The 18,811-nt window shown below is 34.8% G+C and overlaps 1 protein-coding gene across 3 annotated transcripts in view; it reads right to left on the bottom strand.

Annotated features, from left to right (window-relative positions):
* Positions 1 to 2,925: 2,925 nt before the first annotated feature.
* LOC137236496 (zinc finger protein rotund-like) overlaps positions 2,926 to 18,811 on the bottom strand; it is a 371,834-nt gene continuing 355,948 nt past the window's right edge. For 2 of the 3 annotated variants that reach the window (XM_067759171.1, XM_067759173.1), the window contains one exon: positions 9,973 to 10,289. In XM_067759171.1, the coding sequence (XP_067615272.1) occupies positions 9,973 to 10,289 (317 nt within the window). Of the gene's footprint in view, positions 3,090 to 9,972; positions 10,290 to 18,811 lie in introns of those variants that run through there. The other variant, XM_067759172.1, reaches the window with a different exon arrangement.

Genomic DNA, 18,811 nt, shown 5'->3' with positions numbered 1-18,811 from the left:
CTTAATTGGTCTTGTTTAGTAAAAGGAATACGGAACCAACTGTACTAGGCCTAAACTAGGAGGGGTAACCCTGCAGAAGCAACCTTGTACACCACATCTAGGAATCATTCCAGACAGCAAGTTGCTATGGTATCTCAACGTGCAGGAGAGTGTGAAGAAGGCCTCAACGGCACTTTCTGCATGTGAAAGAATTCTGAAGTGTGCGTATGATCTGTCCCCTCTCGCTTTCTCTATCTCTCATTGGTCATTAACAGCGATTTTAGGCATTTGACTGACATGAGTGTGACCGTCCTAAAGATATTCGTTTCCGCCACCAAAAAAAAAAAAACCATTCCTCTGAACCGGGGTTGGATTCAATATATTCCCGCAGTAAGAGTGTATGGATCAGTTCAGCTGCAGGGATCTGCTGGAAGGATGACCGTTTTGTGGGAGAGATGCAAGAAAATATATGGGGTAACACTAACAGCCCTCGGTAAGGAAAATTCCCGAGTCGTTCCGGTACATAGAACCGGCTGCCGGTGGAAGCGTTAGGCCTGTCCTTTACTATGGACTCCTAGTTTCGTCCAGTCATGCAAAAAAGAACCTACCTCAAAAATTACAGCGGGTATACAGGTAAGACCAGGAGCACTGAAAACAACTCCGACAGCTGCACTGTATGCCATTCAACACAACCTACCTGAAAACCTGGCGGCAATGAACACAGCGTTAGCAACTGTAACGAGACTCAATACCTCGGAACTACTTGAGCGCAGACCATAAGGGTATAAAAGTATAGCGTGTATCAAATTTCGGGCGAACAAATAAGGGTGCTTAGATAGCGGATGAGGCAATACACACGTCCATCGATGTTTCCAAACCAATTGAAGAGGTATGGTATACGGTATGCTGATGCGAAAATAAACAAATGCTACAAACTGCTGGATCACTAACGTGTTTTTGAGGCGAAAGTAGTAGACTTTACTAAAGCCGTAGAAACACTAGAGGAAAGTAGGCAGTAATCTGGCATAGTACAACATCTAAAAGTGTGCTTGGTTGCAAGAAATCCTTAAAGAGAATCGGGATAGAGACAAACATACATTCATCTTGGATCCCTTTTCCACACGGGAATACATGGAAACTAAAAAGGGGATGCGCTAGCTAAAAGGTCGCATCGCTCAGATGATTCGCGGGGGCTGTAGTTTCGTATCGTATTTTGGTTTTTTCCTTAATGCGATGAGTTCATTTTCGGGAAAGTTGACAATAAATCATACTTATTGAAGCTAATGCGGTCTGCGTTGGAAAGTTGACAATGAAGTTTTCCCTTGGTCCACAAGCACAAATATTTCAAAGATTCTTCTGCGGAAGGTCAAACAAAAAGGCTGATTACATTCCTAAATTGTCACCCGGAGTATACCGGTGGACTAAATGTTGGTTAAGCTGATGCCTATCGTTTGTGGATAACAGTTGATAATTGTGAAAGTGGGTCTTTTTTTGAAATGTTTGGGAACTGCATTGGACTATGCTGAATGGTTGGCATCGTATCCAGAGTAAATGTTGGGGAGTTCCCCTATCTGCAGCGAACGAACATTTCAATTAGATGTGAAGAAAATGTTGTAATTACATATCTTAATTGTGATGCAGGATATGCTGATGCTCAGAAAAGGGTTTTCACATCCTTTAATACTTGTGTTAATATTGTGGAATTGTATTATATATCTGGCGCTGTCCCAAGCGTCAGAAATGGTGCAGCGAATTATTTATGCTTAGAATAGAATGGTAATGGATCTCGAGGTGGAGTTGCCTTGCAACCGGATGCCATGATCTCTTAAATGTTAAGGAGCTGTAATTGACTCCGTATCTTACCAAGATAAGACCTTTTGACTGTACACCCGACTAAAAGCTCATGTGGTACCACTGATTCAGTTAAGAAGTGTTTAAGCAGGGAGATTGAGCCTAAAGAGGCAAGTACTCATGTTAAAAGCATATAAATGCGTGAGCTGTAGGAGCTGTTGGGAGCGATTAACAACGAGTTATTGTTCTAGCTTGCTGAGCACTGTTTTAGGGATAAAGGAGAACAGGCTTATTAGCTTGTAGTTGAACTTTCTTTTCGCACACCGAAACTACGAGCCGAACAAAAATGTACAAATCCCACATTTACTCAAAAAATATGGTTCATTTTTTATGTATGAAGCTCAATATACTCGCTAACTAAAACAGTTTGCACTCAATTGCTTATCACACCCAACGCGACTTTGCGAAACGCATATAGACCGCTAAACATAACACCCCCTAAACTTCCGCTAGCGGATTTGGGGATTTAAAATATACTTGAGGGAGGTATTCCTGTCGTAAAAGTTGAATAAAATACCAAAATAAAGGGTTGCCAGCGCAGTTAATAGCTTCTCCTACCAAATTGTCAACATCACCTACTCGTGGCAGGTTAGGTTAGGTTGAACTGGGCGGTCCATGAGGACAAAAAAAATCCTGTTTTATTCTTGTTCGGAGAGTGTCTTTATTGCTACAGCAACAACATCCCCCCATATACCTCAAATAAAAGTATATAACAAAATAAAATTTTCGTTTCTTTAATCATAGTTTTTTGTTTTGTTATAATTTAGGACATTCATTTAAGTAACTTTATATTGATAATTACACGTACAGTTACATACATTTAATTTAACTTATAAACACTTATAGACAGTTAAAATTTGTTTATATTACATAGTTGTTGCTTTAAAAAGCGTGTTTGTCTCTTACATTTTATTATTTTTGAATATTTTTCTTGCTTTGCCAAAAAATATTTAATTGGCTATGCTTATAGATAATTAAAAATTATAATAATTAATATTCTTTAATATTGATTAACTACTTAAGGTTTTTATATTTTTATTTTTTTTATTTTTTTTTATTTTGTAAATGTACAAGTAAATATATTTAATTATTAAGTCTCAACTTCTATGTTAGTTAAAAATAGCGTTAGCATTTTTGTTTTAACTTTTTACTTGTTGTTTTTAACATTTAAGTACAATTAGTTTAAATTTGCATATGCCGTAATTTTCAGTAATGCATATTTTATAAATACGCAAGTGTTGTGAAGTCCTTAAGTTACACTGAAAAAACAAAAAGGAAAAAAATTAATTTTTATCGTTGAAATAATGTTTGCAGTTAAATTTACAATTTATTTTAACTTACAAATTTTTAATATATTTTTTTTTGTATAATAGCACAGTTTACTATTTAGAATTACTTTGTATTAATTTTTATTGTAGTTTGTGATAAGTTTTTTTTTTATTTACTTAATTTTTTTACGTTAGTTCTTAAGTTTTTCGCAAAACTTTTAGTTGGGCTTTTCGCAGACGATACGGAACGTCATTGTATCGTATCCGAATTAATGATTTAGCGACGATGACGATACGCTCACAAGTATATATAATCTCTTCTATCGGCAGTAGTCAAGACACTGCTTCCTTTTTCCTCGTAACCCTGTGGTTTGCCTATCAACAGCATGGCTTCCGAGAATTACATAGCACGCATCGGTGCAGTTCGGGAACGTTATATCAAAACCTAGAAAAATTAATTAAGGATGCCACAGATTGGTGCCCTATCCGCACTTTTGTTTAACTTTTACATATCGAAGCTCTCTTCCCCACAGAAGGAGTTACGACTGTGTCCTACGCCGCACATATGTAGATTTTCAAGTTTTAGGCGGCCAAAAATATTTTATTGCCTATATCTTCTTAAAACTGTTTAATAAATGAAAAATTATAATAATTTGTGTAATTAATCGGTTATATTAAAAAAAAAATAAATATTACACTGTGTAACACTAAAAAAACCTGCGCAGTGAGGCTATTTTTCTTGTTGTACAGCAACAAAAGTGTATCAAACCATCTATCTAACCCCCTATCTGCTGGTATCTGCAGCTAAATTTAATGCAGTTGGCAAGCTAGTTGTGCCAGGTACTATGTTCAAAACTAATTTTCACTTGGACGGACTTGAAAACATAACAAAACTGGTTTTGAACACCAAAAATAAAAAATAAAAATAAAAAAATTTCTTAACATCCTAAATGAAATAGGTTCTTCATCAATTTATAACTTTTAAAAAACACAAACATCATTAATAATGTTAGTAATTACCGGAAATATCAGAATCCACCACAATTACTCAATTCAATTGTCTTAAAACTCAAAATATTCACGTTAAAACATGCGATTTCACGTAGGTTAAAAAAAAAAACTATTATACGCGTTTCAGAAATAGCTAAATTCCGATTACCTGTCTATTCTTAAGCTGTGGGAGTGCCTTTTTTGTAATTGTGGCAACTTTCAGAAATTCAATTATGGCCGCCTAAATGTCTAAAATCTACCTATGTGCGCCGATGACTGCACGATAATGGCAACAGGTCCCGGCCAATTCATCGATGAGCCATGTTATAAAATGTTGATTTTATCTCCCTAATATTTCCAGTTGTTTCACCTCGCGAAATGTAAACTGTCACCGACCAAATCCTCGGCGACCTTACTTACAACGTAGAAAAAGCAAATATCGACCATATTGAACATCGACGGCGTTAAGATGGTATTACGCTACCTACTGTCTTACATCTAAAAATACTGGATGTGAAGTTCGATGAGGATCTACATTTTGGCAAGCATGCAGCTGCAACTGTACCTAAAGTCCAGAGCTGCAAAAAACTGCTCAAGTCCCTTGCCGGTAGCACTTGAAGTAAAGATAAAGTAACGCTTATAAACATCTTTAAAGCAATCAGCCGGTCGCTAGTATGCTACGCATCAGCTGTCACAATACCGCGCTCGGAACTGGCACGATATATCTTTTTATGTTAAATCCTTTGACGCAAGAATACACCCCATAAAGGAAAGAAATGAAATGCTGAACAAAGAAATTCTACTGAATGCCCAGAAACCTGGGCTTCTCAGCAGATATATAATAAGACCGCTTCTCAGGATTTTAAGAAGTAATTTACGAAAGCCCTATGAAGAAATCCGGCATCTAAGAATTTAGATGTATGAAATACGGGAGCTTGATATGGACCTCAGAGACATGCACCAGGAGGTCACGGACTACTATGCCAGGGATTGGCCGGTGAGCCCCGTCCTTAAACAAAAATACCTTAAACTCGCAGGTGAGTAATGCAACCTTCCCAGGAAGACGCGCGTCCTTCTAGTTCATCTCTGAACACTGTACAAGGATAAACTCTTACTTATCCAGAATCAACCCCGAAATTCCCAATGTATGTCCCGCTTGTAATGTGTCCCCACATGACACCGACTATCTTTTCATTTGTAATGTGAAACCAACGTCTCTAAAACCCTTATCTTTTTTGTCAAACCCTGTTGAAACGGCAAGTTTCGTCGGACTACCGTTAGAGAATATTAATGATAATTAGTGATTGATCGCACCTATTGGATGGAGCGAAGCACTGCTACAACAACAACGACATTATCGTAGTGAAGGAGGAGGAATATTTGTACGAGTACGACCCATATTAGGCTCTCCATATAAAACCACATGTGCGGGACACATAAGCGTATGCTCTCTGACGTTTTTTACGAGTAAGATGCGATGATGAACCGACTCGTCTGCGAAGACTCTTTATTATTTTCTTGCACACTTTTTTTTTATTTTTTTTAAATATAATATTTGCTATCTGTGACGGCTTTACTTAAAGTTTTGTTTTTTATAGTATACAGTTATATTTATTCTATATATACATAGTTAAGGATTAATGTTAAAATACAGTTACATATTTATTATTCTAGTGAATTTTATTTTATTACTAACCTAAAGTTAGAGAATGGAGCAAATATCATGCACGTCATACATAAGCATAACATCATAAAATTGCATGACATTCATACATTTATAACGTTATGACTATATGACGTGTTATAACACTTTGTGAATACCCCGCATATGTGTTTTTTTTGGGCTTAATAAAATAATTCTAAATCAGTTAACTCTGGGGAACCTTTTTCATTATCTTCGATAAGTCACCTATCTAAATGTTATCGAAATTATCGTTTCCTCCATGCTAACTGATGAAGTTTCGCGTCTAAGTTAAGTGCAAGGAAAAAGTGTAAACAAAGAGTTTTTTGGCCAGTTTTCGTATGTTCACAATAGATTTTTGCGATTTCTTCTACAAAAGCGTCACGGTTAACGATTAAACCGAAGTTTGGCCACCCTGTGTTAGTGAAAACGGAAATGTCAACTGGAACTATCTGAAAGGCTGCTATCCTCCAGATAAAATCTAACTTAACCGAGGAGAGCGAAAACAGCCCTAAGTAGTTACACTTTGAACAAGTGTTTTCGTTTTAGTTTTTATTTGAACATGTTGGAATTTTTTACGAAAACATTGACAGCAGTATACTTTTCCCAAAACACTATGGGACTATTGTGTGGTACTACAAAGCTCCTTTTTAGACCACTTAGGGTTGTTTCCACCATATTCAGTTAATCACTTATTTATAAGTTATCAGATTTTTTGTTTTCTCCGCACTAAGTCTCACTTAAGTCCGAGCAAAAAGTGTAAACAAAAGTCAGCTGTTTGGCTTGTTTTCGTGTATTCACTATGAACTTTCGCTATTTAATCAACAAACAAAATTCACAATAAACGCTTTAACCAGAGGTTGGTCACCCTGCGTTGGTGAAAACAAAAATTCCAATTGAAGCTATCTGACACTGCTATGCTACAGTTAAAATCTAACTTTACTGGATATGGGCAAAACAGCCCTTGGTGAAGTAGTTTGATACACTGGAGCATTGTACCGTTAATTTGAACGTTGAGTGAAAAACAAAGAGATGGGTAGTTTTTTTATATGTCCTTTTTTTTAATTAGTTATCGAATTTAATTTACAAAAACATAATAAATAACGAGCTATGTGTGTTTTCTGTTTATATAATTAAGATTTTTTAACGAATCGGATATAACTTACAGTAAAAAAATTTACTTTCCACATAAACGGTCGTTGAAGGCACGAGTTGAAACAATTTTTGCGCGTTAATGAAACTAAAACAAAACAGACTCCCTGATGACGACCTTTAAAAGGCATCAAAACGCGTTGGAGAAGGAAAAAACTATAGCTTTAGTCTTATTTATATCGGCTGAGAAGCACCTTAAAGCGAAATCATTAACAAAACGGAATATATTTGAGCATCCTTCGTAAGGGACCAAACGAGTGTTGTTACTATCTTTACATTACGTCCGTTTTATGTTTGTTCGCAAACTTCCGTGGAGTTAGAATCCTGAAACTTGGAAGAAACTTGGAATTCGGTGACAATGCAATATGGGGGAACAAGTTTCGCTAGATAGTGAACTATTACGCGTTGGGAAATTTTGAGATCGAGTTTTGGATAATCTCCTAGAGAGCTAGAGATTTGAAACTTTGAAAATCGCTTTGAGTTCTATTAAAATGCAATACTTAGTTTAGAAAACTAATAGTTGGGGCAGGGATTGTGATATTTCTAGATAACTAGTAAATCTCTAAGGAGAATGGGAAATTTTGCGATTAATTTTTTAAGAAACTTCTCATTGAGTAGAAAACTTGAAACCGTTACAGGTTTTTTTATTGTTAGGGGTTATTTTTCGGCACCTGTTCCTCCTTTAGTATCTGTTACTCGTTAGCCACCAGATACTTTTTGGGTACCTGCTACTTTACGGCACCGATCACTTAATCAGACTCTGTCCAATTTTTGGAGCCGACCAATTTTTTGGCCCCGGCCAATTTTCAGTAACTACTTCAGTTTTCGGTACCGAACTCTGTTCTTTACCTATTACATATTTTTCTACGCCGTTCAGTTTTTCGACACCGTCCAGTTCTTAGGATTCGGTCGCTATTTTGACACCAGTTACTCTTAATAGGTCAGTAAATTTTTAGGAGCCGCTTACTTTTTAGGTACCGGTTACTTTTTGGGCACGGGTTACTATGTAGGTACCAGTTACTTTTTGGTACCGGGTATTTGTTAGATAATGGTTACTTTTTAAGTAGTAATTATTTTTTAGTACCAGGTACTTACTGTTACCTATACTTTTTAAGTACTGGCTACTTTTTAGCTACCGGTTAATTTTTTGGTATCGGCTTGTTATTAGGTACCGCTTACTTTTAAGGTACCGCTCCTTTTTTTAATCTTACTACTTTTTCTGTGTAGTTGTGTCCCAATGTCCCTTTTGTGCATTCTACTACTTTTCTAGTACCGGTCTTTCTTTGGATCCTACTACTTTTTCCGAATGGGTGCCTTGTTCGTTCTACTACTTTTCAGCACCGCCCCTTTTTTGATCCTACTACTGTTTTGGAACTGGCCAGTTTTTAGGAACTTGTTTAGTTTTAGGCACCTGTTACCCTTTCGATGCCGATTACTTTATCGTTATTACCGTCAAACTTTTGGGAACTGGTCACTTTTTCGGCACCAAGTACTCTCTCGGCGCCGGTAAATTTTTTTGTATCGGTTTGAAACCGGTTACTTTCCGCCAACTGTAAATTTTAGAAAACTGGTTTGTCGACAGGAACTTTTTTGACGCCGGCTAGTTTTAGAAAACCAGAAAAGAACCAATTGCTTCAGTTCATAGAAGTGTTATTTTCAAAGATAGTGATGAATTTCGAAATAAGCAGTCATGCAGTACCAAATAGTGACTTGTGCCGAAAAATATTGGAAGTGGCTTGAAAATAATCTCAAGATGAGCAAGTTGTGTTAAATGGAATATCCCTTTATCACGCCTGCCATTTCGAAAACGCCCTATCCCAAAAGCTTTTTAAAAGCTCCCTATTTCAGTAATTTTTTCATATGCGCCCTACCCGAGCATAAATTTAACACATTTGAAGTAACAAATTTTGACATTGGACATTTTTGAGAAATATTCTGAGACATGGCGACAAATTTTATGCCAGTCAATTGTTTTAAGTTCCTGAACCGAATTTACTATCTCTTACACAACATTTTTAGTCTGATAGTTAAAGTGAAAGATTGTTGCTATATATGAAAAATCCTTACTTTGCAGATAAGTGTAATATTTGTCTTTATTGCTACGAGCTTGTCAATGGTATCTCGGGTGTGTATTATAAGCCCATCCTACGAAATCCCGACTTTCAGAATAACAAAATCCGAGCACGACCGAAACATAGTCCAGGACGCAACAAAATCCTGATCAATAACCATACCGACACGACTGAATGTCAACCAATCATAATACACGCACGACCAAAACCCGAACATATGTACATAATTTCGACGAAAACTCTCGTCAAAAATCACTACAAAATATTTATTTATTTATGTTACAAATTTACTTAAATGTTCGCCTCTTTTGCCCTTCGCTACACTCAAAAAATGAAAACTTCCGCAGAAAATGGAAATGGTTCTTCGGGGTGTATAATTTAATTACGATTTATAAAATCTCGAAACTCATAATATCGAAACGACCAAATCCCGACAATTATAGTCCGACCATTCATAGCCTCTAACGACCAAATTCGGACAACATATAACTTGGGAAATCACACATGATGCCTTATATCTTCGGTATTATTATATTATTTTAGACGTCTCTGCACAACAACACTTACCCGATCCAAAACCGCCTACACGATTCCCAATATTTCTGCACACCTTTCTGAGCAGGCGTTATGCGTAATAACGAAATTTTAGTAAATTTGTCAGGATTGTGTGTTTGTAACGGTTTGGAGTTGTCGAGATTTTGGCTAGTTGGGATGTTATGTTGTCGGGATATTGTCTTGTCATGATTTCGTTATGTCGGGATTTTGTTATATCTAGATCGTGTCTTGTCGGGATATTGAAAGTCGGGATTATGGGGCGCACACTTGCATTTCACGAAAGTTGTGATATCTTTTGCTACTTCCCCTTTCATTAAACCACATTTTTTTCACACTTTCATACATATTCCTTAAGCTCATTTACTTAGTATATTATATAATCATTGCTATTATATGCTGTGCGATCTCGCACTTAAAAGTATAGCTATCCTTTATCCTTACCGGGTCCCACACTAACGCCAAGCAAATGTTCACCAGCCATTAGACCCGCCGGTTGATGTGCATAATTTCGTATTTGATGTAAAGATATTAATTGATTTGGAAATGAATTGGAATTATTTTGATTGACATTCTTGTTCTGAAAACTGATCGCATCATAGAGATATGGACGTTGAGCCATGGGATGATGGCTGAGCGTATTCAAATGTGGCGGCATAGAATTGATGGGCGTAAATGCTGAATTGCTGGTAGTTTTAGTTATGCTGGCACCGTCATACGGTCCCGCGGTGGATGGAGTGGATACTGAAAAAATAAAAACAAAGTTAAATAAGTCATAAATTAATTAACGATATCTCCATATGGTTAAGTTTGAGATTGAAAATAAACGAACAACTTAAAAAGATTGGCGACGACATTAGTATGCCGTTGGGCGATGCCTCAAAAGCCACTCGAACCGTCATTCGCATTAAGGGGCGTAAACTTTCCCCTGGTAGGCCATGTCAGTTGTAAGAGGTAACTAAAACTCGAAGGTTAGAGGGTTGAAAAAAATCTTGCGCATGGTTGAAACGACGGCAACTTATCCCTACCATTTTCATGAAGCCTATAAGATGATTATGTTCCCGAAGCGTGAATTGTAATCGTGGTGTTCATTCCAAAAGCAGAAAAACTAAACCACACGAAAGCCAAGGACTACATGCCAATTAACCCCGTCCCCCTTTATCACTAAGACATTGGGAGGGGTGGGGGGGGGGGGGGGGGCTTATAGGCTTGCATATAAGAGACTACGCAAATTCCTGCAAGATGGACGCATACCAAAAGGGCAAAACTATTGAAAGTCCATTTCGCGAAGTAGTCAGCGTCAATAAAAAATTATTGAGCTGCCAAAAAATACACCTTGGTAGCCTTCTCGACATTGAGGATGCCTTCAACAACGTTCGAACGAAGGTGATCTGCAAGGCACTTTACTACATTGTGAGGCGCTTTGAGTTTTCTTTGATTTTCAAATAAACAAATAAATTTTTTTGCTTTAATATAATACGTTTTACAACACTGGGTGGGAAGAGTTTCTAATTCCGAAAGCTGAGAGTTGTAATGTTAAATGAGAGAACGATCAGCTGACTGATATCATGAAAAATGTCGGTAATGACTTCCGCAAAAGGAGAGCGTCTTCCCCTTTTAATTTGGACCGTCGACGAGTCAACAAGAAAAAGAAATCAACTACAACATAGTCAAAATGTACTTAAACCGGTATTGCGATTTAATTAAGTCATTTATTTAAGATGCGAAAGTCTGCGTTCTGTTCAATCAAAATAATATTAAAAAGAAAAAAAAAAAAAAAACAAAAACAAATTCAATTCGACCCGCATATAGGTAAAGTTTTTGGTGAACGAAAATATATCTGTTGCTAGAAGGTGGAGAAAGAAGATTTACTGAAGGATCCTGGGAAAATCCATCATCATCCAAAGAGGAAAGCTCCATCATCTCTCTACCAACAGGAAAATTGGTCCAAAGACATCGAGAATCCGCCCGGAGCTGCGAATGGTGTTGGTGCTAAAAAGGCAATAAGTATAATAGTGCCAATTTGATATAGCTTGGTTAGGTCGGCCGCGTGCCAAAGTTCCAATCCCTTTATTTCTTCACAATCAGTTACCTGTTCACTATTTGAGATTTAGCATTTTGACTAATTTCAAAGTTGTTTTTCGAAAATCAAAATACTTTTTGGAAAAATTTCGTATTGGATATTCCACTATAATTAGATAAAAGCCGCGAGGCATCATAGAATTGTTTTTGAGTAAGGCTCAGAAAGCCAATTAATTGTTTTAAGATAGGTGAACTTTTAGATACGCATATTAAAGTTTAGAAGTTAGGCGATTCTTGTGTAAAAATACTGACCCTCTCTAAAATTTTCATAAGATGTAATTGCTAAAATGAATTAAATTAGTATTATTAATAAAATCCTGTGTTTGAAAAGTGCAAGCTATGTTTCTCTTTAGCTTTATAAATTAAATAAAAAATTACATTCAAATAAATATTGTTATGCTCTAATATCGTTGCTATGTTTCGCCGAAAGTGGTGTATAAATCAACCTTTTAATATTTTTCAATTTTGTCAGGATTTTTTTATATGAAATATTAATAATTACATATATTGAATTTTTTGTATCAACTAATTGTCAGCTGAGTAAATTGGAAGCAACCAAGCCATGTAGATTAGACTTTTGGTATCCATAAATATATTACTTTAAACTCAAATTATATACCATACTACGTTAATTTTGGCTTGAAAGAAGATTGCATTAAATATTTATACATGTAGGAATATAAGCGAATTATATATCAACAACTGGGCATACTGTTACAAGCAAGTATACATATTTTTTCACATACTACATTTTAGCAGTTAAGAAAAGTCGACCCCTTTCTTACATTTTAATTTACGAAGCACTGGCACGCGTTATTTTCTAGCGGTAGTAGTCATATATAAGTAAAGTTTGTAAAATAACATAGGAATACGAATCAAAGAATAAGAAGAAATATTACTGCATATGGGGTATTCCATCCCATTTCGACCAATTTTGAACCCGACCTCTTTAGAATTGGCTGAAAGTTTTTCTTCTTTTTCTAGCTTACGAAAGACGTTTTTCAGAATTTTTTCAAACTTTTTCATCCAACTCAAAAAAAGTTATGAATTTTTAAAAAAACACCGTTTTTGTTATCAAAATGCTATAACTTTTTCAAAAATTGACCCTTTTGGGATCTTTTTTTTTTTTTAAATATGTTTTTAAATGTACTTTTCGGAAAAATTACAAAAAAATTGTTAAAGTTTTTTTTTTCAAGGCCAGCCAAGGAAATGCAAAATTAAGTTTAATAAATAAAATTTTTCAAAATACAAGTGATGCATTCTCCAATAGTATCATGGACGATCACATAGCCATCGAAGATTTATTTAGCAATGACATCTTTAATAATCACCGGACACAGCTGTGTACGGAAGTAATAGGTTTTCATTTGGATATTCGACGAAAAAAAGCACGGACGAAAAAGAGTATGTTAGAAAAAAATTAAAAAAATTGATATTATTTCAACACCGATACTGCCAGTGAGTACTGGTCTTCATATTTTGTTTACTTCATCAAATATTTACATCATTAAAAAAACTCAAAAAATTTAAGGAAATGCTTGTTGGGATGTATGTTTGAATTTTTTCATTTTAAAAATATGAATTCTTCGCCTTGTTTTTTTTTTTTTACTATTTATGTAAATAATGTACTTTGTATGGCTGCAGCCCATGTTTAAATAATAAATACATCAAGCCTTATATTGTATTTGTTGGCCTTTTCATTGTTAAACCGACTAAACTGAGATTTTATAACAATTAGTTTGCAAAGTTGGTAAAGGGGATAGTGACCTGTTGTTACCCTTTTAATATTTTTTCACACACGCTACTAAAATTCACTAACACTAACAAAGCCCGCGCATGCGCAGAACATACATTTGCACATTTTTAGCAAATAATGATTGACAGAAAATTTGCGCATTAGGAAGATAGGAAGGTATTGATATAGAAGTATTATATATATAGTATGTACACATATTTGTAGAGTAGGAGAAACCTTTTTGTTTTTTTTTTAAGTTTCCAGCTCTTCGACGCAGCTCACCAGGCGGCTGCTGACATCGTTCGAGACAATGCAAGTGCTCCTAATTTTTATAATCTTTACCTATTATATTGATATCTAGAGATAGGCAATGCGATTGCAAAAAAGTGCATAACTATGTACATTTTTATGTATGTTTGTTTACATTCTTAAATTAATAACTTCTTTGCTTATAATATCGTGTTGCTTTTCTTTTCGTTCCCTCTTTAATACGCATATGCATATATTATTATATATTATATATGTAATTAAATTTACGTTCAAAAAAGAAAATATAAAATGTTACTCAGAATGAGATAACATATGGTACATTAGGGTGTCCTAAATTGTTATGAAGTATATTACTGCAGAATATACTTATGTTGCTTAAAAGAAAATTGTAGAATAGGACTGATAGGCGTAATTTTTTTTTTGGTCTGGTTTTACTTAGGTACATTGTGCATGAATATTTTTTTATTGTACGGTCGTTTGATTGCACAAGAGTAGTGAGCAAGACCCCAACCCAATCCGACGAGCTTTTACCCCGGCTGAAGCCAGCATGCGCAGCTCGACTACTAGCAAACTAGGTGAATGCATTGAGGCTAAAAATACTCTAGAATTACATGGATCGATTCTATGATCAGGAGTAGGGTCGTCAGTCCAATTTTGGCAGCTGGCCCAATTTCTTAAATGACTACCAGAGGTACCTATCAGGAAGACGTGTTTTTGCCTCTATTTTGGATACAGGTAGCTAAAGAAATTCTAGAAATCTTAAGGGCAGACGGAACCAGAATAGTCGCATACGCCGACGACTTAGTGAATATGTTCACAGTTAAATACCTTGAAATGATAAGCGAGGTCATGGAAACTGCTCTTTGTGCCATTTTGAGGGCAAACCGAGGTGGGGGTAAATCCAAAACGGAACTTGTCCTGTTCCTCAGAAAAATTGCCTTTTTTTTAACTTAGCGAGGTTAAACAGCGCAACGATAAATCTCTCTTCTGAAGCCAAATATGATGGCTGATATTTGCCTCCAATTTAAGCTGGAAAAGGAACGTTGAGGTCAGTTCAAAGAAAGCTCCGGGAGCATACTACAACTGTAGAGAGGATTTTGGTAGGAACTGTGGACTGTCACCGCATATTATCTATGGCATGCACAACACAGTCATTCAACCGGTAGGGCTCTTGTTTGATGGAAGGCGCTTGACAAAGATCAATCAACAAAGGGTTGAGAAGGTTCAAGGGCCAAATTGGGCATATGTCAGGCGCACTGAGCAGCGCACCTCGGGAATATCGTGAAATGTTTACATCATCTGATTACCACTCTCAAACATCATGCCTTCAGTAACTACCAAAGTGATAAGATTAGCGAAATATTTCTATCACCTAATCATCACTCTCAAGCATCGCGTCATCAGTAACTCTCACAATGATGTGATCAATCGAAAAAATATATTATCGATATATATTTACATCATCTCATCATCACTCTCAAACATCATGCCATCAGTAACTCCCGAATTAATGTGATCAGTCGCTTACATCTGTTTTTTTTACTAGAAATATTACGGCGTCACTACACTCAAAATAAAATGTATCACTATCAGTTTAATACCGGTTGTGTTAAAATGACATTTTTAGCAGTATCATTTTTTTAGTATCAATGTAAAGATGAATCACATAAAAATGATAGTGAAAAGTATTAAATATATATCTTGGTTATTGAATTGCTGAGGAAACATATTAATTTTACACCTCAAAAATGTCAAATTAAGACCAGTGTAATATCTTCAGTATTAATATAGCAGCATAAATCATCAAATTGATCCTCAAAGATATTAGATTACAACTTAGCTTATTATTTTGATAACTAATTAATTCGATTTTATCCTCAACAATGTCAAATTGATATTCACCTAATTATTTTAATAAGCAATATTATCAGATTGAATCTGTAAGCGCATCAACTGACTGTTCGAAAAGTCGAACTTCGCTGTTCGTACGTGACTCGATAGTTGATCGGGGTTAATTATTTGTCGTGATCGGTTGGTGCAAAAATAAAAAATTAAAAATTGCCTACAGGAATTGCATCAAAACAGAAAGGGTGAGTAATATTATGTTTTGTTGCAAATAAAAAGTGATATACAAGTGCATAGATATGTATGTATGTATACATCTTTGTTGTGAAACTAAGTTCGTATGCATGTACGCTGCAACAATAACTAAATAATAATAAACTAGTGTAAATGATGTGTGAAATGTGATAATTTCATTTTTGTTAAAAATTAGAATCAACACAATACTAACTCACATACTTATGTACATATTTTTCAGGTTGAAGAAGATTTTAAAGAACTTGACCCTGAAAAACAATTCATATTAACGTCAAAATGGTGTGAAGCATTACCAAAGCTTATTGCTTACTTTGAGCACAACGTAAAGGACAAATACTACAGGACTCTATTGACATCTGCAAAAGGCGACGTCGACATAAGTAAGTCCCATAATCTCCTATTTATAATGAAATACTCGTCTAAATTAATCTTTACTTTAGACTCAAGAGACTCCATTTATTTTATGCTACTTCACATTATTTTAAAACCAAAACACCGGTATATAATAAAATAAGGAGATTTGAAAGTGCATCGTAAAACAACCATACAAAACTCCGTGAATAGTTCCATTTTACATATAGGAACGATAAATCATTTACAACACCAAATAGAATTGCGTACAAAATTAATAATAAAATTGTAATGGGTCTTGATCTTTTCAATTTAACAGATTTTTACGTGGGCTTTGGTTATCGCAAATTTAAATTTAGCTCGTTTGTAGTATCATTGGACATTTGCTTTAAAATTTATCAAATATTTTCCTTGAAATACCCAGATGAATCCCATCAAGTATGGAGTTTTTAATAACATTTTTTTACGATATTTCGACTTCTTATAATGTAAAAAAACTATGTATAACTAATCCTATTCATAATTTAAACCATTGTATGTAAATGCAGTAACACTGTTGAGTTTATTTGGGCAAACTTGTTTTGCTTTAAATGCCATAAACTTAACTTGAGAGATTTATACTCACATTTCAATTTACATCATGGTTTAAATGAAGTAGATATTTTCAAATGTACTCACAATAATTGTAATCAAGAATATACAAGTTTAAAAAGATTAAAATTACACATAAAAAGGCATATGAATTTAAAAGTATTCAAAATTACTAAAATTGTAAGCAATACTGAGCTATTGAAAACTAATATTGACCCCAGTGTAACACATAAATATTCCAATAATAATTTGGAAAGAAAAATGTACTCCTGTAATAAGTCAGTAATCTGTTTCCAGACCACAACTAATATTAGTGAAGATGATAATAATATCACTAAAGTATGTAAAGACGAAGTATTTTCAAAGTTTGAAAGTCTCATCACACAAGCTTGTCAAGATATTTTAATGAAATGTTACGCAAAATATAATTTTTGTAGAAAAGATGTCTTGTTTACACAAGAAAATATACAAACTATAAATTTAACTGTTGCAGACGCTTTAAACAAATATTTTTAAAAATCATCCCAGAAGAATTTCATATAAAAACCAAAAAATTCCTAGATTTTTGCTCTAATCCTTTTACCAAGATTGACACGGAATAACCCTAGCAATTATTAATTTAATTTGTAATGAAATTTACAACATTTTTAGAACAATATGAAAATGGATTTCCAAATACATACCGGATACCCCAAAAAAAATATTGTAACATAGAAACGTCAGATTTTGCTTACGTACTGTCTAATGTCAATATTTATTTTGAAAATACTAAAATACCGCACTTAAATTTTAATGGATTAATTTATAAAAGATTACATTTTAACTCTTAGAACAAATAAGTTTACTTTGTACAAAATTAAACATATTCCGATAAGTCATAGTACTGAAATCTATATTTTAAGTCAACGTTATAATATAAAAGGTTTTAATGAGCACTACCAGTGCTATGGAGTTGGAATTAAAGAAAATGTTTTACAAATAAACAATATAAGTGAATTTGCTTTATAATAATAAAAAAAATTTTAAACTGAAAAAAGAATTTTCTCTTTGGGAAATGGTGGAACTTATGGAAGTATCAAAATAATACTAAAACTGGTATTAGTTTTATAAAAGTAAGTATCATATTAGAGCGCAAAAACTATCAATTTAATAAAAAAATAATTTCAAACTGATACCAAAAAGGTATCAATTGGATAAAAAAAATTATCAAATAGATACTATGTTATGGCAGAAATAATAGGAGAGAATATCAAGTTGATAACACATACAAAATATCAAATTGATACTTGTTAGTATCAAACCATAAAGTTCGAAAATATCAAATTGCCAATTTCGAATATATCAATTGCATAACACGGTTGATGAAGAATAATTGATACTCGAAAATTGCATATTGATGGTTATTTAGCATCGCCCTGATACCAGCTTTTTTGTGAGTGTATGCATCGGTAAGATGTGATCCAAAATCACAGATATAACCTAGATATAACCGAGCCTTGGCAGCCGCTGTCATTCAACTATTTATTGCTCAGACAATTCTGCCTGATTTCTAAATTGACTCGCGTGGGCTTCCACTCGATGTTTTTATCATGGATTAAATCATACCTCCACCAGCGTAGCTGTGTTGTGGTTATAGACAATAACTCTTCAAACACATTCACAGCCACCTCCGGGGTGCCTCAAGGTAGCATACTTGGCCCATTACTTTTTGTAATTTTTATAAACGATATTTCCACCTGCTTCCAGCACTCTAATTTTCTATTATACGCTGATGACCTAAAGGTTTTTAATACCATCGCAAACTCAGACGACGTGATTAAAATGCAATCTGATTTAGATAACGTTGCTGTTTGGTCTTGTGCCAATAACTTGCCACTAAATGTTAGCAAATGCTTTCTTGTAAGCTTTTCTTGTGGTCTCATTCCCACTTCCTACTCTCTCGATGGTACCCACCTCTCAACTCTTAACGAGATAAAGGACTTGGGTGTTGTCTTCGATTCGAAATTTTCTTTCACGACTCATATAAACTCTACTATTGCTAAGGCGTATTCACTTCTGGCTTTTATTAGGCGTTCCTGCACGGACTTCACGGATCCCTACACCCTCAACATATTGTTCACTGCACTAGTTCCTTCGA

This window comes from Eurosta solidaginis, chromosome 1 (assembly GCF_040869045.1).
Source record: "Eurosta solidaginis isolate ZX-2024a chromosome 1, ASM4086904v1, whole genome shotgun sequence".
Classification (NCBI taxonomy): Eukaryota; Metazoa; Arthropoda; class Insecta; order Diptera; family Tephritidae; genus Eurosta; species Eurosta solidaginis.
This window is presented reverse-complemented; position numbering and strand designations above follow the sequence as displayed.